This window comes from Parus major, chromosome 2, assembly GCF_001522545.3.
Source record: "Parus major isolate Abel chromosome 2, Parus_major1.1, whole genome shotgun sequence".
NCBI classification, from domain to species: domain Eukaryota; kingdom Metazoa; phylum Chordata; class Aves; order Passeriformes; family Paridae; genus Parus; species Parus major.
The window spans coordinates 99,169,901-99,196,618 of NC_031769.1; the positions used below are offsets into that span (position 1 = coordinate 99,169,901).

At 35.9% G+C, this 26,718-nt stretch overlaps 1 protein-coding gene across 2 annotated transcripts in view; it reads right to left on the reverse strand.

Annotated features, from left to right (window-relative positions):
• Positions 1-26,718, reverse strand: part of GNAL (G protein subunit alpha L) — a 181,031-nt gene that overhangs the window by 86,790 nt on the left and 67,523 nt on the right. For both annotated transcript variants that reach the window (XM_015617204.3, XM_015617205.2), the window contains exons 3-4: positions 26,202-26,256; positions 25,893-26,012 (exon numbers count right to left, since the gene is read on the reverse strand). In XM_015617204.3, coding sequence (XP_015472690.1) covers positions 25,893-26,012; positions 26,202-26,256 — 175 coding nt within the window. The remainder of the gene's footprint in view (positions 1-25,892; positions 26,013-26,201; positions 26,257-26,718) is intronic.

Genomic DNA, 26,718 nt, shown 5'->3' on the forward strand with positions numbered 1-26,718 from the left:
GAAAACAGTTTGTTTTGTAGTCATGAACCTCCTCTTCCATCTGGTATTTATGCTACACACACACACAAACACACAGAGCCACAAGTGCATGCATATATATTTCTACCCTCTGAATTTCAAGGCACACAGATGCAATGAAGTCACCTAGATTTTAAAAGAAGATAAAGTATTTCTTTAGATGCTTTTCTCACATCTGCAGACAGTTATCAGTTTGGTTTTCTTTAAATAAGATTGTTTGCCTCATGCATACACAGAAAAGTCTTACACTAAAAAATAAAAAGTTCCTTGAGATGAAGAGAAGAATTGCTAAAAGCAGGAGCAGAGAAAACATTGTCCTGCTTGGTAAAACCAGAGAACCTGCAGAGTAGAGGATTGCTCAATGGGGCCAGCTACAGCACTACCTGCCAAGTCAGCCACTCGCACAGACTGGGAACTAGCAAGCGAGAGACACAGCCAGTTGGCTTTGGCGGAATATTTATGGAGGATGCAGAGGCTTATTTACTGAATAATCTGGAGACCATCTGGTGGTATCCAGTGACAAGAACATTGAGCTGAAAGTAGAAAAGCCTGAGCTCTATTTCTGGCTCTGCCAACTATTCTGTGACCTCTGGTGGCTCAGTTTGCCCATATACAAATCAGAAAAAAATCTACTCTCTTCTCTGGGAAATTCTGATACTTCACTAAGAATTCACACTTACTACTGTTTTAGTAGTACGATTATTTATTTACATTATCAATAATCACTTCAGAGTTAATTGGTAGAATATTTTTTGTATCTGAGTTTGCCTCCTGCATTAACAAAAAGATTACAACCACCTCAATGGAGGTAGTACATACCGTAGAGTTAAACTGAAAGAATTTCAAAACAAGCTGGACAGTTTTCTTAATTGGGACATTTCTAAAATAAAGAGATCCCTTCTTTTTTTCTTTCAGAAGAAAATGCACATGAATCATGTGAAGGAAAGGTCTGTACATCTTACTGGACATTCCCCACACCCAGCCTAATGCTCACTACCATTGCTGAGCTGAAAAAAGGATAAGATACTCCTGAGTTCTGAATTTCTTACCATTTTACTGAACCTGTAACTAATCATCTGTAGGGAACAAAGGCAACTGAGTAACCACATCAATACCCACAAAACATGCTGAGTCCCTTCACTTCCAATCTACTCTGTTCAGAGGCCTATAGACTTTTGGACTGACAGCAGTAGGTGGGTATATTTCTAGATTTGCTTTCTTTTCTCCAAACTGCGCTGACAATTTACCACAGGGCTAATGCAAAATCAACCCAATGGGGTAATAACAAAAAAAAAAAAGAAAGAAAAAAAGAATCCCACAAGAACAGCAACTCTTTGAGAAAATCTCCAGATGACTAAAAACTAGCACTAATCCAGACTCTGATTCAAATTAAAAAGAAAATTTCTGCTGCAAGCAAAAACCTGCTATCCCCATTGAAATTGTTTTGTTGGACTCTTCCATAGGTGATAACACTAGTGGAAGTTGAGAGTTTGTGCCTACCAGGAGGATTCCCATGCAAACTGAACCCAGACACCTCCCTCTTTCTTCCCACAGAACTGGTCACCCTTGTCTAATCTCCTTAAGTCATCTGGTATCTCACTAGGGAAGTGCTATCTAGGACAAAGAAGTCTGTAGGGATGCTGGCAAGAGAGGAAAGTGAATCTTGTGAGCCAGTGTAATGGGGCTGAGCTACTCAGGAAAATGCTAATGAAGTGGAGGAGCTCTATTTTTAATGGGGGACAAAGGCAGAAAGGTAGCAAGAGGACCCAACCTCCCTTGGTGGGAGAGAGAGGAAGAGAGGGAGGAAGGAAGCAATGCACTTCTTTTCACAGATACACAGGTCAATAACTAAACACATAACAATGAAGTTTAAATTTAGACACCAAGCAATTTTTTCAACAATGGTTCTGTATATGATAGCTCCAAACTACAACCCTTCTTTGGTGATGCTGGAAGAGATCCAAGATACTTCAGGAAGAAGTTGGGTCATCAGGTAAGTAGATTAATTTTTATGTAGTATGTAAGATTTTCCAGACAATGTGTAGATTGGAAAAAGGCTTGTGTCAAGATCCATGTTTCTTAGGAAGTAGAACAAAAATAGCCAGAGGCTGCAGCAACCAAACCAAGTCCTGGAAAGTCAGCAGTAGACTTCCAAAATAAAAATAAGGCATACTGCTTGGAAAGAATTTCAATGGAAGAGTAATTTAAACCCATAAAGTTGAATATCTTTTCTTGTATTGCAATCACAGAACTGCCTGAGCCTGCATGATACTACATATTTTACAATATTTGTATTCCTGCAGTCTTATGCAGAGATTAATACAGTATGGCAGAATATACGTACAAACTATTTAGGCAGCTTTACAATTCAACCAACCCTGCTGACAGGGGAATAGGAAGGGGGAAATCACTTTATTATTCACTCACTGGACTGAGAAAAGTACTGTATGACATGGAATGTCATTAAGAGGTTACTAGGGACACACACACAAAAAATTAACTGCCTGCTTGCTTGTATTCTTTTTCTGAAAGACTTCTAAATTCACACATTAAAGTCTGTTTTATCCTAATATATTTTGTATACATTACAGTAAGATCATATTAAGGAAGAAGACAATCTTTCCATGTATTTATTTTCCACTCTGCGAAACTAAGACTAGTGCAATAGATTTTTGTGCATGTGTAAATCCATCTCCATGTTTTGTGAAATAATTCTGTACTGCAAAAAAAGCTACAAATCATTATTCACTTATTCTTCATACAGTATAAAGGTTCAAACATATAAACCCCATACTTTTCCTTTTTCCATCTCTTAATCAGACAGTGGGCAGTTAGTCAACTGTCCACCTTAAAAAAGTAAATCACCTCAAATATTAATGGGATTTTGTTTTAGTTAGTTACAGTATTGAATAAAGATTCTTAACTGTTAACACTAGATTTTCTAGCATTTTCAATCAATACTTTCACTTTTCCAGCTATGCTGAATGTTTTCAGAATAATGTCTGCCCATAAGAAATTTAAGACTTATGATATGAAAATTGAAATGATATCTGCAACTTTTAACGAAGAGCTATCATGTTTGAAGAAAGCATACCTTCAAACTACTTAGCTATGAACTGAATAATCTCATCTCAAAATTCATTAAATGCTCAGTAATCTGAAAAGCACTATACTGCTCGTGTCTTATCAGCAGTCAGGAAAAGCAGAGCTCTGTTGTAATTCACTGAAACACAGTGCTATCATATTACACTTGTATTTGTAAAATGGTCATTTACTTTCACTTACAAAATAGCCATCTTAAATTACAAAATTAAAAAAAAAGGAGATTATTAATGTAGTATTTCATGCATCAAAACAAGTTTTTGAACACCGTTCAATGTACTTAAAATATCAAACCGTCAGTACCATGCAAGACAGAGGTTTTAAAGCGTTCTGTCATCAGGAACCCTCTGTAAATTTCCCTTCAGAAACAGCAACTTTCCCCTACTTTAAACAGCATTGCACAGAAATGATTGCTACGCAATTCTGCTTTCTGTACCACTCACAACCACTTTGGCCAGCCGATGGCAAGGATGAATTCACACTACATGAAACAAATCTATGACAGTGTATCTTTTCTTGGATGAAAATAGGGCTAGGGTATGTTGCAGACATTGGCTACTGATGCCACCAGCAGTTTTGTCACTTGAAGGCTCCGTAACAGCCTTCCAACTAAAAGACGTGGCTGAACTGCACCTCAGCAGTTTCTGATTTTTCAAATAAAAACTTGAAGCATATTTGCTTAGCCACTAAGCTCTGCCTAATTTTAAACAGCTATTGAAGGTTATTTTTGTTTTAACACACCATTAGATTGCATGTCTTCTGTATTTTGTAGTAACAACTTTTTCACAACAGTTATTCTCTTTCCCTGTTACATTCATTTGATGAATCACAAGAAAAAGCTACAAGTAATGTTTCTAGCTAGCAGCAAACTTCAACTGAACTTCTTTTATGTGGATGTATACATCAAGAACTTTCTTATTGTGGACTTAATGACACATTAAGGGGGACACCAATTAAAATGTATGAATCCATACATTTGTAATGTTAGCTAAAAATCTGTCATTTTTCTATTTTAAAAGTTATTTTCTGCAATGATTGTATTTTAAGGGTGGTTTAGAGGTGATGAGACCTTATAAATGAGACAATCACTACAAATCTGACTGGCACTGGTGATTATAGATATCAACCTAAAATCCTACTATGTTCTCCAGCAAATCATACTCTTTATGTTGATGATACTGATGCTGAAAGACAGGATCTTTTGATGAGGTACAGGACATAGAACACCTTCTTCCACAGCATGCTCAGGGAAATTAACTTCCTCAATTAAAATATAAACTATTTTTATATTTACAAACTATTCCATCTCAAAGTAGCCATGTACAATTGGAATGTGCACATACTTGTGAAAATCAGTCTTGCGCTTTGTGCACGACCAGAAGGATGGAAATTGAGATGTGTTATGCTTGACTGAAGTAGGCTGGCAGAAAAGCCCATACAAAAAAAACCAGAAGGACTGAAATGAAAGCTTCAGTAGTTGGTTCAAACATTTTACAACTTGCTGAAAGAGCAAGAAGATACATTAACAAAGAGGACACAAGATCTACATTTATACAGAACATTATACGGCTAGCAAAGACAGACGCATGCAGCAAAACACTGGGGCAACGTTGCACTCAACATTCTGCACCTGGGTCCATCACACTACCCATCTGTTTGTAAGAATTCCTTTATTTTAACTTATGAGCAGAAAACCTTCCATTCTCCTTGAGAATGAAAAATATTATGCAGCACTCCACAGTTCTTAAAAAATATACTATCTTGAAGGAGAAAGATTATTGGCAGCCATAAGCATAAAAAGTGACCATAAACTTAAAATGTAAATGTCACATTTAAATTTCAGTTGTAGCTTAATTTACAAATCCGTTTCACCCCTACTGCCAAGGTATGCTGTCTCCTCAGCTTTGTTTCCTAAGGAAATGTGACTTACACTGTCGGATCACCTCTCTGACAAACAATCACGGCTTTCACTAACTCTACAATCCACTGGCCAAAGAAATGCCACAAAAAGGCAGAGGACTCAAAGAAGGCCTCCAAGTCTATCTAACAAGACTGCCCTTGGCTGGAGAAATGGGGTTGATTCCACACCTCCTCACTGAAGGGCAGTTTTCAGCATGGTCTTAACAAGTTACCTGTTAGCTGCTGATGGTCACACATGGTCTGACCAGCCAGCCAGCTGTGGTGGCCAGCCATTCACCAAAAATGCCCTGACATGCACTGCCTCTTGTCCACCTGGAAGGGGGCTAGGACTGCTCTGAGGAGAATCAAGCAATAGATCTGTAGGAGAAATAGGCTATTTATTGTCACTGGAGAAGTAGGCTGGGCATCTACAACATCCACAGACAACCAGAATTCATTAGCTCCATTACTTTGAGAACAAATTACACTCTACAGGGCTGAAAAATACCCACTTAAAGCTCCTGGTGAAGACCAGAGACAGATTATGCCAAGTACATACTCCATTCTGCTTTAGCTAGGAAGAAAGGCAGGAGAAGGAAAGGAGGAAATGAGATTTAAGTTACCTGCTGGAATTATACAGACATACGAGCTGGCTGCCAGAATAAATAAAATGCCTATTTTTCACATAATGAAAAAAAATAAAATGCCTATTTTTCACATTAGGGACTATTTACTAACCCAACCTGTAGTTCAAATGCTAGTACTGTGTACCAAAGGTGGCAAAATAAAACTATATTAGCTCACTTGTATAATATTCACATAAGGCTATATTGAGTTAATATTATATATTACGTAATACAAACTATATAAATATTGCAGAACATTTCCCCCAAATCTAAGAAACTTTTATGATGACCATCATCATCATAATTCCACAGAACAAATTTAAAATACAAACCACACTTTTTTTAGCAGCTTTGGCAACCTCAGAGCACAGCAGCTCTTTGGGCCGGCTACTTAACATACTTAACAGAAACTTCTGTAATCAAAGACATAAACAACATGGCGGTCCAAGATAGAGTCAAAATTGATTTAAGTTGTATTTCAAAACTCAAGCACCCACCCACAAGACATAGTAGACTTATTGTTATACTGCAAAATGTTTGAAAACTGCTTTTCCAGCAGCAAACATTTATTAACTGAATGGAACACTCCCATCCCACGAAAATAAGTCCTTGTTTTAGTGCCTTTAGGAGTCCAAACCAAACATTAGTTTTGTGTTTACAGTCTAAAGTCAATTAATACAGATAATCAGAAGTAGTCAGAAATTAAGATTGAGTCCTAATGAACACGGCTCACTATTGGCCGCTAGAACTTTCAAGACACACAGTGAGTAAAGACAAAAAGGGCCCAAATAGGTCAATGACAGAAAAAAAAAATGTCATCCACACATCAGAATAGTTTTGAATAATAATTTTGAAGTCTACAATTACAGGAAAATTAAAGCTGGAAGTTATTCAGTTTCATATTACAAATTATTTTTTTTTTCATATTACATATTAAATTGTTTAATTAATTTAAAATTGTTTTTTCATATTACATATTAAATTGTTTTCTTTTTGACAAGGTGTAAAACAAAATTTCTGAAATTCATCTACTAGAAAGGTGCAATTTCTTGACTAGATAAAAGCTTGAATGTCTCCGTAAATGTGGGTGCTATTTTTTTTCTAGTATCACAGCCTGCTGTTTGTTTGTTATCTAGCTGCTTTTAAAAAAAATACATTTTGATACTTTTAGACATGAGACCTGCTTCCAGCTCCTAAATGACCTGCAGTGCAATTTACTGTAGCGTGTACTGTACAAAGTTCTTTGGTATCCACAGGAACAGTTACCAACTGATGTGAACTTCCTTCCCTAAAGAGCTTGTTTTGAATAACAAACTACTCCAGGGGGAAATACATTATCTTGTCTAATCAAATGTTCAAGTGAGGCTTATTTCATTCCAGGGTTTTACTATGCATGGTGGAAATGTGTGTGACACTGACCTTTAATTAATCTCAACCTTAAAGGAAGACAGTAAAAGCTTTGCAGCTCAAATTGTGCATATGATTTTAAAGCTACATTTAAATGGTTTAAAGAATTAATCAAAATCTCCTGGTTTTTTAGTGACTATGTTCTCTAAGATGTTTGCTTTTATGTAATCTGTATAAAAGGTTTTGGTAAATATCAGTAGTTATTTGTTCTTACTTTGTTCCATCAGGTTTAAAATACAGATGTTACTGATATATGGTTTATATTACTAACATGCTTCCTTTTACTCAAGTATATTTATCCAGTGCTTTCTGATTAGCTGGAAGTGTTTCCCACTGAGAAACACGTACTTTAGACAGAAAACAATTCAACGGGACAGTATCACATACATGTAGGGCAAAAGTTCATTTTTCACGTCAGAGAGCTCGTGTCAGGTAAAAATATAACTCGGCCTCTTGTGATGTCTGCCCAGGTGGCACGAAGCAGAAACAGCCAAGCCATTCCTGAGAGGCCTTCTGCTGAGGAGACATCTTTGGGGGAGTTTACTGCCCAGGTACCGCCAGGGAAGGAAAGGACAAGTCAAGGATAGCGAGGAAAGAAGAGGAAACCAGGGGAAATATGGGGTGCCCTCTTCAGCATCCTCTTTCCTTCACCTCAACCATCTCAGATCAGATGTCCTTAGGTGAAGAGAATATCTAGCAAGATCATGGAGAGTTGGGAAAGTAGAGCAGGAAAGCCTTTCTGACGCTGTGAAAAGCACCAATAAAGAAAGAAATATTCTGATGAATTACTCAAGTATGCAGTGTTGATTATGTGTATCCATTAAAAAAGGAAGAAGCCTTAATTACATAATTTCTGTTGTTAAACAACAATTAATGTTGAAAGTTTTTGACACTTTTTCCAGACTACTGTCAGAAAGACAACATAACACTATAAATAAAATAAGCAGTATAATAAACAACATCTCAAAAACTGGTGCAATACTCAGGTGTATACATTTGCTGTAATGGTCAAATACTGTTTTTAAAGTAAACATTTTACTAATGCTTACAAGGTATAAAGTTCTTGGAAAATCAGAATAAATCCATTAAAACCCAGATATTATCGGGTTTTTTGCACCTGATGCAAACCAATTGTATTACATTCCTTGAACATTCTCTACTTGTAAAGTGAAGAGTTACAAGTATAAGGTATTTTTAAAATGGTACTCATAATTCAGTTCCAAGTCTTATTCTGTTAGTGTTTGGTGCATTTTTGACATCCATTCAAGTAATGAGAGAACAATCCAGTTATTTCTCTTCCTCATTGCTAATTTTCAGTTCTAGTTGGCTGCAGAGGTTAATTCAAAGTTGGCTGGCTTTCAATCACTTTGTAAACTTTTTTGGAAACTTATTCCGATCTTAAAAAAAACAACAAAACCTGATTAAATTAAAACTAACTTTGAGTAAAATGTCATTACTCTTGTATTGCACTTACTTTGAAGAATAAAGTAACAATATTGGCTTCTATTGATATAACATACTAGTTTTGAACACGTACTGTGTTTATATTTTAGATAATTTATGTTTAGACACAGATGGAGAGCAATTATATTCTAGTCTAAAGCGGCTTGATTTTTTTTTTAACAAACCTGGTGATAAACATGCTCATGCCAATATTTTACTTCACATAATAAAAAAGTTAACTTCCTTTCCAAGTGTCTCTTTATATGCTCAGGAAACATCACTGGTACATTTTCCTTGTGATAAGAGAGGATTCAGATTTTGGAGAACTAAACATGGAAACTGAAATAAAGGATGGTAGTAATACAATTTAAAACAAATTACAAATACTGCTAGATGCAGAGAAGCCTTCAGCTTGTCTCCACATAGTACTTGTTATTAAGTATTCAACTTATAATAATTAATATATTAAGTATTCAGCTAAGATGGCACCTGTGTTTTTGCAAAGACTGATATATTCTCCTTCCATTTTTTCTGGTTACATAAATCCAGGTTGAAATGCAAAGGAGGTTTTATTTTCCCTCTTTTTTCCTCCATGAGAAAAGAGAGGAAATAATTTAACGCTTGAGTTAATACAGGCACAGATACTAGGGTTGTATTTAACATTTTCAGCAGGAGTTGAAAAGTTCAACTGAAAAACTTCACTGGACTTTATGAAGACAAAACATTAGATTGTATCATGTTTGCTCTCCATTTATCTCTTAAACAACACAATTTAGCTTAGCTAAAATATGAATTGACCCTCAGGCTTTTTAAGTGTATACATTGTGAAACTTCAGGAGCTTCACTGCTCCTATGGAGAGCCCTTTCCCTTCTGGATAGCCACAGGCTCCTTCATGTTATCAGATAACACCTTTTACAAGGACAAGCTGGTAGAAATGAGTTGATAATTTTCTTGTGGTAGAAGCCTCTCCAGCTTACAGAAAGAAAACCAGAAAGAAAAAAACCATCATGAATTCTGGCAAGAAAGGCAACGTGGTCTCACACTTGCTATGGTGCAACTGGAAAAATTAAATAAGGGTTAATAGGAGAATTGCAGTGGCATATAAGCCAAAACTTTCACCTGATCAACAGCTATGATTCATTTGTTCTTTTAGTTAACCTATTTAAAAATGAATCAGCATAGTGCTGATATGGCATATACTGGAAAGTAATCTCTTCTAGAAATGACTTCTTAAATCTTATATCAAGAAGGCTTCTGCAGGGTCACACTACAGCTCTTTCTAGCCTACTATCCTTTTTCCAGCAGTAGATGCTGAGAAAGAAATGGGCAACATTAGGACAAGGATATATAACAACAGTCTTCCAAGACTTCTCGAGAACGCGAGCCAAACAGGCTTTCTACATACTCAGGAGCCCACAGCTGATTTCTGTTGTGTGAACTCGAACACATCCCATCTCCTCCAAAGGCCATGTGAACTTCATAAAATAGCTTTGATTCTACATACTATCACAGACATGGCATGCAATGGAACAATGCTCCATTCTGACTTTACAACCACAAGAACACTTACGCTGGTTGATCCAATACCATGGGAAAATGTAAACAGAATTTAAATGTATGTGCCTATATATATCTATATCGATATCTATCTATATATATATATATATATATATATAGGTACCCTCCCCTGCCATGTCTTTTGTGGTCAAATGACACCTCATGGGATTTCTGCGTACCTATCTAGCATATTTTCAGTAAAAATAATAGAGTAGTAGAGTGGAAGTGCCTTGCACTTACACAACTAAACAAAGAGAAAGAAAAGAGTTCCTGTGACATAAGGCTCAAACAGCCATGTAAGCCCTTTGTACACTCATGTTCATGTGAGTCAATTGCTTTTGAAAGGCATTAGACTAAACCTTAAAGCTGCAGTCCACAAAGTTAAGTTTAGAAATAACTGCAGTGAATGTAGCTGTGTTTACTTATCCAAAAGGCCAAGGGTGAGCAAGACAGACCTGTTCTTATACCATTTAACCTCTGCAAGGAATGTCAGTCTTCACATCAGAAGAAGTAAAATCAACACATTGCACTGGGTTTCTTCTGACACACAGATTCTCAGTGGCTTTTTGGTTGGACTTTAATCTCTGTGCATAGATACAGAGGTGGAGGAAGTAAGCCTGCTTGTTTAGATGACCATCACCTTCCCATTACATCCTACTACTTGTTCCCATCTCCACTTTCCTCTTCTCTATTTTGTGTCACCCGCCCTCAGTTAAAACCACAGAAACGATCCGCACTAAAAATAACCTCTCCCTCCACCTCATTTGGTCAGGCCAAACAAACAGCTTTACCAGGACATAGCTGAGGGCACTGTGCAGGCACAAAAATGGGAAAGGGGAGTGGATAGTGGTGGGGGAGGGCTGGAGGAAGGAGGACAATGGCTTAGCCTGGCAGCATTGTTGGAACAAATGCACATGAAACTAAACAGTAGGCACTCCTTAGCTGCCCAGAGCAGCAATGTGATTCAAAGACTGATGACTTGCTTAAAATATAAAACCTGAGGAGAAAAATAATTGATGTAGAGACATGAAAAGAGTATCACATGAGCTTAAGCATCTCAAAAAAGTAAATGAATTCCAAAGTCACTTGGCCAGTGATAAACCCTCAAGTTTTGAAACTTCAGGTCCCAACAAGAACCCAACCTTTCCACACTGGAAAAACCTGCCCAGAGACAGTATGCACTGACACAACTGAGCCAGCCCTCACCTACAGCAAACGAAGAATGCCCAGAGCAAACTTGCTAGGAGCAAATGCCAGGAATTCCCCCCAAGTCAAGCTGACTGTTAGAGTCACAGTTTTCTCCCTACTACATCCTCACATTCCATAGAGCAACTCTCCACAAAATGCTGGAACTTTTAATTTTAAATTTCTCTCTTGGTGTCTGGAGGCATGCAAACCATTATGTTCTTACAAAAAACCACCCCAAACAAACGTACCTAATTAAGCTGTTTGCAAAGATGCTTTGTTGTTTCTATTTTGGAAAAAGTAAAAGAAAAGAAAACTTTGATTTACTGAATATTTTTTATCTCTGTATTTTGCCCAGGATTCCATCTCCTAAAACTGAAGTATGCTATCTATCACACAAGCATGGATCAGAAATGGTATTAGCATGACATGTGGCTGTACTTACAGTAAGTCCACCACTCCTACCAATTACAGAACCAAAAAGATATGCCTTTCAATGTGACAATCCTTTGACTCAAAAACATTGCAAGACCCATGTCAGCATTTTTTCCTTCAAATTCATTCCATTAGGAAAGTAGGAACTATTCCTAGTGGGAATATGAAATGGAAGTTGTCTCTTTTTTCTACAGATTTTGCTATCACAAGCAGGAGAACTAATGAAACATGATATACTGTGATCTGTGTCTGTAGTTCTTTAAACCTCTCACTAGCAAACAGCTTTGTCTTAACTCTGCTCTCAAACCCCTCCTCTGAAGACAAAAGCAAAACACATGAAAAGCCTGCAGACTACCAAGGATGGCACTTGCCACAGGACTCAGGAGTTTACTTCCTCCCAGTGATAACTGGGTGCTGTCTCCAACATTTCAAAGCTACTCACTTGCGACCCTCCACCTAGAGAACCATCTCACTAATGTCACAGACCTGAAACAAACTTGTTTTATCCTCCAAATTCCATTTTTGTTTCCACATACTCTAGGGGCTACAGCCAACAGCCTCTGAACTGGATTTTTCACCCCACTGTTAGCCACCAGATGTCCTAGATCTTGAATGGATTAGAACTTTGTACAGAAGTAGGAAAAGTTTCATACATAAATGCACGTATGTGTGCCAGTGCACATATGCATGAAAACAAAACCCATGCTTGCTGGTTTGAATTAAAAATACCTGAAGGCATCCTCTTTGCTCCTTTGAGCCTTTAGATATAATACTCCTGACTGCATTAATTCACTCAGCTGTTTTTTTCTGCTTTTAGGGAGGAAAATGTTAGGCCCTGTCCAATTAGGAAATGTGAATAACTCTCCAGGAGAAGAAGTGAATCATGCACATCTTGCCAGGAATTAGTTTTAAAACAATCAACATGTGGAAGCACAAGAGAATTTTGCGCATGCTATGCTATAGTCTGCTACACTGTCTGAAATAGCACCCTGAAAGAACATGCACTATTTAAGAGAAATTATCACTGTCTGTTTATACAAACTGGCCATGACAAAATTAGTTAGATAATGAAGTCCAAGACATGATTACAGAAGATTTAGTTTTGGAAAAGAAGTCCCAGGAACTTTCAACCAAGGCGCCCATAGAAGCTCTGTGAACAGAAAGTAGCAAATGTGAAAGACAACTGACATGACCTTGTGTCTTCCAAAGTCTCCCAGATTTTCAGAAGTTTTTCTTGAGTATGAGGTGATTCATGTCATTGAAAATGCAACGTAAGTGCCTGAAACTGGGCAGTTGTATCTCAATGTATTTATGAGATTGTGATTGTTAAATTCACTGTTACAGAATATCCTGAACATGTGAACTAACATATACCACTGGAGAGCAGAATTTTCTCCTCTCCTTAACTTCATTTTTTCCCTCTGAAAAGACAAGCATAAGGATATGTAATTACAGCTTTTTAAATACTAAAAATTGTATTTGGCTCCCTTTCCCCTTCAACTTGGAGTGATCTCTTTCCAAGAGTAAACATATCCAGTTTACTTTGTCTCCTCTTACTCTTGATGCTCTCCTCTGGACTCCATTCTTTTTAAGTTCAGTTCCCAAAATTAGACACAATGCCCCAGCTGAGGACTCAGCATTGCTGAAGAGAATGGCTTAATTACTTCATGCTTTTTTGTACAACAGTCTTGTTAATGCATCCCAGAATGAGTTAACTTATTCTTTGTGGTCCATTACTACAACAAAGAATTTTTCCTGCACTACAAGCAGTTTCTCTGCATCCTGTATCCTCTTCAATTCCCTTCCCTAGAGACTTTCTGTTTATTCCTGAGAGGCTACCAAAAGGGGATGACTGGTTGACTGCTGGAGACAGCCCTGTTTGAGAGACTCTATTTAATGTACAGATTTAGTATTACCAAGATCCTATAGCAACTTGTTCTTAATTCCTTATACTGCTAAAAAAACCTGGAAAGTGAAACAGAATTGAACTATTTTCTTTGAAATGTGCTAGTCAGAACTGATAGAGAAAATATGATTTAAAAATGAAAAAAGTGAATAAAAAATATTTTAGCAGTAAAAGGAGGCCTTCTCTACTAGCCACTCCTTACTATTTTTGCTTCTTTAATCACAATCTACAACACTTTTTCCCACAAGCCACAAGTGCTGAATCATGTAAGACCTAAATGGACATAAAAATAACAAAATTCTGCTACTTGCAGCGTTTCCCCAGAGGAGATCAAAAAGTTCAGACCATTTTCTCTTAGTGACACACAGCATTAGGAACTGAAAAGAATAAAAAGGGGTATTCTGTATTTTTAAACATTTTATTTCTCTAATGAGAAGGGTTCCAAACAATGGTGTTCTTTTCTGCTAAATCAGGCAAACCATAATGAACGATTAAGGAACTATGAGCAGATTTGAAAGCACAAATGTCCTTTGTGGTACTGTAAACATTGCCTCTCCAAAATCAGGCTGAAGAGCAATTTATTTTCCATTTTAAGAACAAAAATAAAGAGTGTTCTCCGTCTGTATGGAAGAAAATATTAGTCATGGTAGATAATTTTAAAAATGCTTCAATGTCTTCATAAGTCATATATAGTAATATAGCAAATGAGAAGACATGTCATTACACATAAAAGAATAGAGAATTGAATGCAATGGATTTTTTGAACAAACTAGTCAACATGTATAACAGATCTGAAAATACTTGAGATAAGGATAATTGTATCATTAATATATATCATTAATAGTACTCTTTGGGCTCTGCTAATGTGTTGGTACAGAAGCCTTCACCTATATTCCTCTTACCTGCAATTGTGCTCAAGCTCTCGTGGAATTATAAAATAATCTACTGTAATTATACAAAGATAACAACTCAGTGTCAAAAACTCCCCAAACCTGACCAACAGCAAAACACCAACACAAAAAGACTACCCCACCCCACAATAAAAAAGACTAGATAATGAAAAAGAAAACAACACCCTGAACACTATTTGTAGTTTGGGTTTCTCATTGCCAACAGGGTCTAGTAAAACTAGAAGGGCAACAAGACTGAGCAAAGACATGGAACAAACCCTGTGAGAGAAGTTAAGGAGACTCTTTAAGTGGAAAGACAAATAACTGAAGGTATATGATATGAAATGAGAGGGGCAGTGTAGGAAAGATGTAATATTTCTAATAGAGAAACTAGGGAAGACTTGTGGGCAGCAAGCTTGGAGGGAAATAAACCAACAAAACAAACAGAATCCTCCAAATCAATCAAGTGGCACTTCCTCATACAACACATACTTAAACTGCAGAACTCACTCCTGTAACTGAAAGCTCACACAGGTTGGGGTGTGTGTGTGTGTGTGTGTGTGTGTGTGTGTGGTGGAATCCTGAAAGAAAAATCTACCAAAATCATTAAATCCAGAAAAACTACTCCCAGCCAAAAAAAACCTCAGCCATAAATCTGTAAAGACTAGGACAACTAATGTGGGAAACATTACTATGTGCATGTCCCCTTAAACTTTTTCTTGTTTCACTATCAGTCACAGTCAGAGATGAGATCTGGTGCTAAATGAACCCGTGATCTGAGCTGGTACAGTGTTCTTATGGTTTTATTGAGCTGTGCAAATCAATTTAAGGTAAATTATCTAGGACACTGTGCATAAAACCTTTCCTTCTGCACAGAAAGTTATGCTGCTGCAGCCTACTGTTCAGCAAGCCTTTTAAAGATATTATTATTAAAAAAACCCACAATATGAAAATGAATCACGGTGATTGAAAAGACCTACTGTTCACAGCTTAATAGCATCCAGAGAACTGTCACTTATCTGAAAAAGATTTTGCTTATTTCAAGTTCTGTGCCAATCTCTAACCTACACAATTTTACCCACCCCCAAGAAAATCCATAAAAGTGCTTAACGACCTCCCAAATATAAAATTAATGGGGAAAATGATTTGCTTATTTTGTTTTTCAATTGAAAGTATTTGTGATTTTTATATTAATATCACTACATAACCGGAAGCTCAGCTGCATGAATGCTGTGCTGGCAGTACTAGCTGTGCATTTAGGTCCATATATATCCAACTGTTTAAGCCTTTGCAACGTTAGACCCTTGGGAATATAGCTGCTTAGGATGACTTCTGTATTTATGGAATATAATAGTTCTTGCCAGCCTTTCATTCATCAGTGAGAAGAATCAAAACCTGCTCTGTAGAACTGAAGGCCAAAGATGAAATTTAATACTTTATTTCTTTCAAATCCACCCCCTGCAGTTTGAATGGCTGGCTCTCAGAAATGTCAACAGCCATCTTCCTCTACTGACATGACTTTTAGTCCCTAGAACTATTTTTTAATTACGATTTCTCACTTACACATTCCTTGACTAATTATTCTTTTGGTCCATGATATACCCACGCTTCTGTTGGTTTGCGTGTTAAGTTTGCTGCTGTTAAAATCTAGGGAGAAATTCAGCAGATAACAACAGTGATTCAAAATGCTACTTCTAGGGATGGGAAAAGAAAAGCTCTACCATTCAGCTAAAAGTATGCTACCCTAAATAAGCCAGTCTTCCCAAAAGGAACAAGCAGCACTGACATCCTGAGATGGAAAGAGAAGCTAAAGTTAGAGGACACCTGCCTGCCAGAAAGAATATTCTCACTCACATTTTAAAAGCTACAAATCGTACCACGAAGGCTCACTCTGCTGTGACATCTGCTGGAAATCTAATAATTAATGACACAGTTTTAGTAGCACGTGGTGACACCTGACCTCTTCCTCTAGTGACCATATATTTGTTACATAGTTTTTTCATTCACATTTGTCCTCCACTTTTTTGTTTGGTTGGTTTTTTGGCCTGGAGTTGGTAACTCCTCATGGCACACAGCCTGCACCAAAGGCACTCTGGAGGTGACTGATAACCAGGTCTTGCTGCTGTTTGTGGTCAGCAGTAGGTTTGCAGGCAAGGGACAGTTTGTTGTCTACAAAGAGGACACACTTTCCCCTATTTTAGTTAACTGTACTTTGCCTTTTCTTGTTTTCCTACCTGACAGTTCTTAAATTTGGTATTATTTAGCTCCTATGAAAGAAAGTATGTGGGTGTATGTTAAGAAAAAGAATGAGCTGCACAGCTCTGTCACTTAACATCCTCTGGAAGTGAGGGTGGACGTGATCAAAAAGCATTCACCAAATTAACAGAGATAAGAGGGCTTGCATATCTTTAGCCTATTTCATCTTGCTAAACAGTTTCAGTTCAAAACAGTGGGATAATTATTTGCATTAAAATATGTTTAAGTCCTACTGACAGCACCAAGAAAACTCAAATGTAATGAATTGGCAGAAGTGTCAGAAAATGTTTACTTTTAAAAGATTTAAAAGGCAAAGTTCATCTCTAACGTCGATGTAACAGAAAAAAATCCCAATAGTCTTCTTGCCTAGGGATAAATATCCTTTCAAAACATCCAGCATAGGTTTTTAAAACAAATACTAGTAGATTAATTACAAGAGTACACTTTAAACCAACCAAAATTAATCTACTGATTTAAAGCAAGAAACCCTAATCTGCATGTTTCATGTGATAGCTGGCATGCTTACAAACAGAGGTAGCTCTCTTCCAAGAAATTATTAGAAGTTTCCAAAGTAAAAGGCAATACGAACTTGAAACTGTTGTACAAATAACATTCTCCTCTTGTGTCCTTTTAAAGAGAAGGCCCTGAAACTTGAATTGAATCTCTTTAACTGCAGCAAAACAAATTATGTGACAAGGGTGACAGAACAAAACAATAAACATTTTATGGAAACCTTTTAGCAGTTAACCGCAAATATGCATTGTTCTTGCCTTCTATCTGTTTTATAGCAGTCCTATTTATATTTATTATAAAAAGCTTCTTAGATCCTCAGAGGAAAAATATTGTTCATAATATTTTTTGATTTTCAACCTATCCATTTAGGAGTATGCAAGGTACACATAGAGTTCTCCACACTGTTTAGCTTCTCTGTTCCTCAGCCCAGCTTGCTACCTCTTGCAAACAAAATATCCTGTCTGTGTATGCAGTCTTTATTGACATTAAAAAAGGTAATCTGCTGTTGACAGTAAGTATAAACCACGGATGAAGCTATGGAGGTGATGAAAAAAACAAGCAAAGATCTAAGCTGGCAGTGGTCAACACTGCTGCAGAAAGAGAAGCTGTGATCTCATCAGGTGCTGAAGAAAGGCGAACGCAGCTCTTTCCTGCTATGCCGATGAACACTCACTTCTCTGGAGCTTTAAATAATGACACTAATATTATTTGAGTAGGTGATAGTCTTTGTTCCATAGGTCTCCCTGACTTCAGTGACAAGATGCATACATGTGATGATTTATCCATGATCTGTACACTTTTATCATGGTCTATGAAGTAAAAAACAAAGATTCTCCCTGACTAATAAACATACTACTTTTCCAGAGCACTCAAAAATGGCAAAAGCAGTAAATCAGCCTGCAGTCTTTGGTTTAAGAGATTAAAAGAACTATTTGATAATAAAGACAATCATGAAACATACTCTGATATGTCTACCTTCTCTTTGGTTGTGATGGAAAATCTGTTTTAATGTAGTTTATAAATAATGGCAATTCATAAAAAATTTCAATATCCTTCTTCTGAAAACTGTTACTTGTGAAAGTCTGAAATGTCATCATCCTTTGCCTGAATGGACAATGTGTCTTCATTAAGAGTGTGGTTTTTGCACTTATTTACATTTACTTTCATTTACATTCATTATAATTCAATTTGATTTACACATAAGGGGAAAAAAAAGTGAATTTCTTACCATCATTTGATGTTCATGTAAAATCTTAATTTATAAACTACTTGGTAATTAAATCTTCTACAGAGATTTCAGTGGACCTCAATGGTAGTGGTAGAAATGACAATAATTTCTTTTGTTTCTTGCCTGAAGAAAGACTGGGAATCAAGATGTGATTCTGGCCAGGCTACACCTGCCAAGCACCACCATAGGGATCAGAGCTACTCCACTGGCTGTTTTTCCAAACCTTACCTCCCAGGATGGCAGAGGACTGCTGCCACCTCCACATCGCAGGATTGCTTTCAGAAGATACCCTGGCAGCAGCCACAGTTGTGAAGGAACTCAAAACAGCAGACCTCCAAAGCAACCACACTTTAAAATATGTCCTTCATAAATTGTGGTCAGGACAAAGACAATGATAGTACAGGCTTTAACCTATTGATTCTGCCTTTCTTAAATTCAAAATTAGGGTGTACACTGAAAAATACTTGATGAACAAAAATATTCTAATGTTCAGAAATGATCCTCTAATACATTTTTGGTTCTGTGAGGAGAATCAGTCACTCCCACTTAAAATGATAATTCAAGTTATTAGTCTCCCTGTTGCCTATCCAAATTTAGATGCAAAAATATTGTTATCCTAGTAAAATGCAATATAAGTATATGAAGTTTTAATTTCAAATTGTAGCAAAAAAAAGCAGAATGTGACATTATTATCAATAATTAGCAGTAGTTGACTGGATGCTCAACTGACTGTAAAAAAACCCTCTAATTAATTTGTATTAATAGGTACAAAACTTGGAAGTAATACCAGAAAACGTCAACAGGTTTGGAGACCACGGAAATAACTTAAGTTTTACTTAGCAGCAGCAATAATAATAAATGATAATATCTTTCCAGTTTCACAATGAAAGTCTCTGTGTTGTGTGATGATAATAAATAAGTCAGGCTGGATAAAGTATGAATACCACCTCACTATCTGGGAAATCAGACTCACAATATAAAACAGTAAACATTTAATTTGGTGTTACTATGATGATGTAATACTTAATGTAACATTGAACTTTATTCACAGGCACCATTGTCCATAAGACTTTCTCAAATAGCTTTTCAGAACAGAATTAATTATTTTACATTATAACCTATGAAAAAATATACTCTAAAAAAACAAAGTATTTGTGAAAAGGGTGAACCTTTTCCAGATAAACTTGAATCTGTTCTTAAAAAATACTGAGACAGGAAGGCTTAGAAACAAAATTTAGTATCTGCCTCTTTAATATTTTTTGTGAATACAACTCCTATTTATTAACTTCAGATCATTTGTGATAATGCACAGGATTTCCTATGGCTCTCAATTCCAGTATTTCTACTGTTAATTTTTGGGGGCCTAAGGTAGATCCCTGAGCTCCTCTCCTGGGATGCAAATTTAGTTCCTTTATTTTATCTCCTTGATAAATACTCTGACTTTACTGAAAACAACTGGAACTTAAAACTGGAGTGGTTTGTGTATAAAGTACAGGTCTTCTGTGAAGCTCAGGATTTCCTGCTTAAAATACACAGTTGGAGTCTGGGATGATGCTTGCTTTAGACAAAAAATCAGATATTCAAGCATGAAATAAGGTTTTTGCTACAGTAGAACATTATTCTGTAATAAAAGAGTAACATATTTCTTCCATCCCTTGTTGCAAACTCACTGATCCACAACAGTTTATACCAATGAGAAGTAAAGAATTAAAGAAAACCATGGTACAGTTTTGTAGTTTTACAGTTCCCAGATATATTATAAATTTGACAAGTTCAGATGTTTTGAGATTTGTTCATCTGGGGTTTTTTTCCTTTTTTTTTTTTCTCCCAAGTTGTCCTATACTTGTTTGCAGTAAAATCCCTGTTCCAGTCATGTATTTTTAAAACTACACAGTTAAAATAACTGATTATATCTGACAGCACTACTGGATTGCCTGATCCATCAAAAGCAAATTTAGAGGTTACAGAGAACAAGAACAACGTAACAAGTAACACTGAAGTATTTTTTTGATCTCATGTATGAAATGCCTGTAACTTTAATACTTACTAATCAGAACATTAAGGACTCAGTTTGCTGAATTAATGAAAAGCAGACAACTTAAGCCACATCTGCATGCAAACAGGTATTTAATACAGAAGAAAAGCGATTGCTGGGCTTTAGCAGAATCTGCTCTTCACATGAAAAGAGCTCAAATTCAGTATCTGCTGTTAATGCATCATGTGCAGCATGAAAACAACTGCTACCACAACAAAAACATTTCTTGAGTTACCTGACTGCTTCTTCTCCCTATTATCCATTACACTCCACTATCAGTTCTGACAATTTTAACCTCTGTATGAAGACTAAGGAGCTGCCAATAGCTCTAACAGCATATGTGTTTTCAGCTGTCCTTCTCTGACAGCTCTCTTCATTAGCTCTTCAGGTGTTATTAATTCAGGGCAGTAATAATGTTGCCAGACCAACACAACTTTATTGTTGTCTGGCCATTCAGATACTTTCTGTGTTTGTTTAAATACAAAAATAATGTGTTTATGTAAATATGAAAATCTACCAATGTGCATCTTAGATCACAGAACACCACAAATTACTTATTTTTTTAAAGTCTAATTGATTTTAAAAAGTTAATATTGACCATAATAATGTTATATAGTGCAATCACAGTAGTTATAAAAACTTGTGTTCGTTCTACCCAAAATGGTAAACAAAGCCCTAAAGTAAAAATTTAGATAGAAAGAAAAATCACGCAAACCTATTTGAGTGGCAATGTTCTCTGCATTCTCTCTTTTATTTTATATTATTTCTGGGTAAAACATTGTCTATTTTCACACTCACATAAAAGATGGAAAACTGACAATTGAAAATCAGAAAATGTAAGGTGATGTTACTTTGTAACTCCTTTGGGCTATATCAAAGGGCAACCTAAACAATTCATGCTCAAATAAGTCACAGCACTAACTGTACAATCCAAGCAAGTTTAACCATGTATGAACCATACTTATCAAGTTTTTTGTAAATCCAGGATAAAGATTTTCTACAGCCCAACACTACACTTCACCTAAGCAAGATTTTCAGTTGATTCAAACACTGAGATGCACACTGAAAAGCGGCCACCTCCAGGCATCAGCACAAGATTGAATTTGAATACTGGGTATCATAAAAATTTGAAATGTTTAACAAAACTCCATGAAACTTCAAATTCAGAGCAGAAGTTTCTCAAATCTTTCGTTATCATGTCTTTATATTTTGAATAAGGTGTTCTGATTTTTAAGAAGAAAACCTGAAGGAAAATCAGAGTAATCAGATAGAACTCAAACTGCAATATCTGAAAATGTAAAGCAAAGCTAGACCTAATTAATCTGAAGTACTTTCCCTGTCAATGCCCACATTAACATTTCATCCTTAACAGCTAAATTAAAGAGCTTGCCTGAGTAATAAAATAGCTGTAAAATTTATATTTAAAACTCAGATACTAAAATCAGCACAAGGGACTGCATCCGCACAATTCACTACTTACGAAGTTTCCAAAAAATACTTTGCCTCCCTAAAACATTCTTTGCAAAGGAAGATGAATCTTTTGAAAACTTTCCCTGCTCCCTAAAACCTGTGAAGTGTTTACATGGTCTCTACTAAGCAGATGATTCACAATCACTGGTAACTGGTTCATATGGCCAAACACTTGAGACCCAGCCAGGGGTAGGTGACCATTATCTGCTACAAACCCACACAAAACTGATCAGATGAGCTTCACTCAGGACATATTTATGCAAAGCTACTTCGTCTGCCTACATTGTTGGGGAAGACAAGGGGAAAAGGAATTATACACTGAGCAGCTTTGTAGTTCCCAGGAAATTCAAAAACTTTAATAAAAACTACTGAACTTGAGTAAACACATGCTTAATACACCACAGCTACCAGCATAATATGGCCTTAATATGTTCACCCTGATTCACAAAGAATAAAAAAAATCCCCATCAATAAAGGATTAAAACTGCAGCAGGTCAATTCCTGTTAACCTTAGCAAATAATCCATCAACACTTTGCCAAAAATAATAAAAAATCCTTTTTCATAAGGCACGTATGCTACAATTCCAGTGTTAAAGCATTTCTGCTGATTCCACCTTTGACCAAAGATAATGCCTAATCTGGTCAGACAAAAAAAATTATCTTGATTCCTGTCACAACTTCAAAGAAGAAAATACAGTGGACACTTATTTCTATTTATCAATCTTGTAAAAACTCTAGCTCTACTTCTTATGATTTATAGAATTAGAACACATCAATCAGCCAGGAAATACTTCGTAAAAATTGTACACTCTTTTATAAAAGTAATGAAAGACTATGCAAAAATTATAAGAGAAATCCAGAAAGTTTTCAATTTTTTTTTTTTTATACCAACTAAAAGAATCATCAGAGTAGCATAACTGAACCATACAAATAATGATTTTTTGGAGTAAGTAAAATCCTTTTGGGGCCACTCCAAGGACTCTAAAAGTAATGTTAAAACACTGTAAAGAGAAAACCAATTGTTTTAAAAATTGTATCACTGCTAAATAAAATATTCTGCTTACATTTTATTGAGAGGTATGTAATTAAAAAAAAACCCAGACAAGGACCCAGAAGATTTTAGTCTAAATATGAAGTTCTTGGAATTTTAGTCATAAATTGCAATTAAGAATATGATTTCACCCACAGGAAATCTGTATTTTCACATCCACTTATTTTAAGGATAATTTTCACAATTAAATGTGTATTAGTTAATTTGTATGCAGTTTAAGAATGTGTGTCCAAGCACACCCAATATATCACAAATGTACTTAAATTAGCACCCCAAGAGTGTTGGTCAGATTGTGCCATCAGTGAAGCTTCTGCATTTCATCAGGAATCTCTCTTTAAAGACTCATGATAAGGTACAGTCATTTTCCCACATTTGGCATGCAATATATCTGAAATCCATTTTCAGCTAAGACACATTGATTTTTATGACAAAGATTACATGGCTAATGTCATCCAAAAAAAGTGACACATCTGTAATTCAAATTGCAACACTAAGGGTCTTTAACAATTCATTACCATTCATATGGTTACAAACCCTAAAGCTGCCTCTTCCCTCATTCAAAGGAGGGTAACCTTTGTCACTTGATAGAATGTGCCAAAATGTGCCCCAGAGCTGCCTATGACAGCATTTTTTCCTTTACAACTATTTTGAAGTAAGGATGATTTGACCTAAAGTCTTGAATGTCTACTGCTAATTACTTGGTTTGGGCTCAGAAGGCCTTACTCCATACATCAGCTATTAATTACAGAATCAGTAATGCTTAGCAGAGGATGCCTGACTGATTACTATCCAAGTATTTATTTTTATATCTGTCCTTATCCAAAAATACTAAATGGGTCAAAATTTATTTCAGCTGGAAACCTAATTTTACTTTATCATTGGCCTAAACTGGAGTAAAATCAAGCCCTGAAGCACAATAGCATTTTTTTTTTCTCAATCTGCCTTGTTCACAAATCCTCCTGGAGATAAATAACATTCTAAACCAAGAAAAATTTAAAAGCTGCAAAAAATCCTGGCATACTCTACATTTTACAAGTATTACACCTATGAATTGATCTGAGAAGGAAACAGAAGGGAAAACATGAAAGTGACACAGAAATATATTTACTTGTAAATAAGTATTAGATTTATCTTCTTCTTTTAAACTTGTAGCAACCTTTTAACATATTTTTTTAAATTAGGACTAGTAATTGACACTCTTTAAATAATGTGATGGTATTATGGTATTTTCAGAAAACCCATTTAATTAAAAAACACTTATTAATATTTTTATTTTAAATCAAAATGGACTTTGAATTGAGATTTCCAATAAATTATTAATTGTTTCAAAGTCCACTGGGTCCTATTCTTTTCCCCTCCAAGAAGGTTAAATTTTCCTCTATATAAAATACCAAGCCATGAGTATAATTTGAGTAGATATAGTCAGCTTCTAAAAAAAAGGAGAAAATTTGAAAGCAATAAAAAAAAAATCTCTAGCCCTATGAAAAGTCCAGTGTAGCCTCCTTTTATCCCAAAAACTCAAAAGAACATATGTACTATAGAAAACCACAAAGTATATGTATCACCATTTTTTTTACTCAAACATCCAAGAGTCAAAATTCAAGGAAAAAAAATCCACATAAAATGAGCAACAAATGCCTCAGAACTGTAATGCCTTCATAAGACAAATACATCATGTCAAGCTCACATTCGATTTCTAAAAAGAGTTTCTCATTTTCACTAACTTACATCCACCAATTGAGCAATTATGCAATATGTGGGTGTACCTTGCAGTCGTTTTTTTTTTTTTTAACATCTGCATTCTGTGTTAAATTCTAGCTGTACAAGATGTCTGATAATTTTTCTTTATCTTGAACCTTCAAAGTGGTAGGTTTACCAGAGGCAAAACCACACATCAGAGAATATGAGTCATATAATAAAGAAACGACTCTTCCCCTTCTCCCCCTTGCACCCTGAAGCTATAATAACCTAAAGACACTCTATTGTAAATGGCTTCTTTGGCAGTATTGATAGCATGCACAACTTGCAATCATTTAGCCAACAAATGAAGATATTTTTAAGTCCTTACTGTATCCATAACAAATTGCTTTCAGTACCATTTTAAGGCAAATTAAAACTGTGCTACTGCAAAAATAAAATTCAGGATGTCTATGCACTTGCTTTCATGTCATGCATAAAATATGAAACATTCTATGCATGTGCCTATAAATAATAACATAAAAAGATAAAAATACTGTAAGATGGCTATGCAAGTTAATCTGAAAAGTATCTCTCATTTGTATGCAAAAGATCAGCCTCCACGCAGAAGTCCCACATTGATTCAATATCAAATTAAGGCAACATTTACATACAAGCAAACCACTGCTCATGCCAACTCCAATACACGAGGAAGCAAAGCACCTTACTTGACCACTGCTTATGCAGGTTTCCACTCCGAAGCGCAGTAAGTATGGGAAACAATTCATTTGGCCTCAACTGAGGCCACTCTAGCCTTTTATTTCCTTTTCTATAGGTAGACAGTAACTCCTCAGACTAACATCCTGCATCTAATTCCACATAGGAAATCGGCTTTCAACAAAGTCTTATTTGATGTGTCAATATGTAAGATTGCATCAGAAACTTTGAAGAGAATTAAATGCAGAAACAGCATTTAGAAACAGCAGCAAATAAATCTGTAACAACAAAACCTTGCACCACTAAAACAGGTGCAACCACCACAGTCTTGTAAGAAAGTTAACAGAGGTGATGCTGGCATAAGAACTTTCTATGACCATCTTCCAAAAAGTAAAAAACCCCAGTGTTTCAGTAAATCAAAGTGAAGCAACATGTTTCCCCTTGAAGCAGAATAAATCAGTGGTTTCTATTCTTACCTGTGTATAGTCAAAGTCAGAAAGAGGAGCTATACTCTTGATGTAGTCCATTCGAAATTGGTTTTCTGGGTTGGCCAATGGAACTGGGGGTATTAAAGTGCTCATAGCTGAAACTATAGTCTAGAATTGGATAAAACAAAAAAAACAAACAAACACATTAATCTGGATAAATCTAGGATACAGGATCAATAGAAGATAATCCAATCTGATCAGCAAAATGGGATTTCTCTCATCACAATCTTGGAGAGGATAATCCTTATAATTTCCAGTACAAACAAACATTTAAGAACAGTATAAGTGTGTTCTTACCACAATCGCATCTTTAACGTTTTTCCGAATATCCAGTATTTTCTGTTTCTTTTCTCTGCATTAAAACAGAAATATTAGCACTTTGATTTTTTTTTCTTCCAAAGCAGTTCAGTCACTTGCATTTAATTTTTTCTCACTGATCGCTTGTTTATCTGCTCTTCAAACATTAAAACATATTAATAGAAAAAATGAAAAGGCAAGACAAATACCTTTTCCCCTTATCCATTTTCTTGCATAGAATTAAGAGCAATGCACATTCATCCCTAATGTATTTTTTTAAAATCAGACAATCACAGCCACATCTGCAAAGCCTCCCCTGATGGAACTTGAAGTCATTCTTTCATTTCTACAGCATGCTGTAAACATGCTCTAAATCAACAAAATGTAGGTGAAGGCCAACAAATATCTAAAATGAATGCTATGGATTAATAATGATTTCTGGCAAAGAGTTCTTTACAGAGAAAATGATGTAGCCTCACAAAACAGGATGATTTATAACAAACAGGCAAAATTAGTT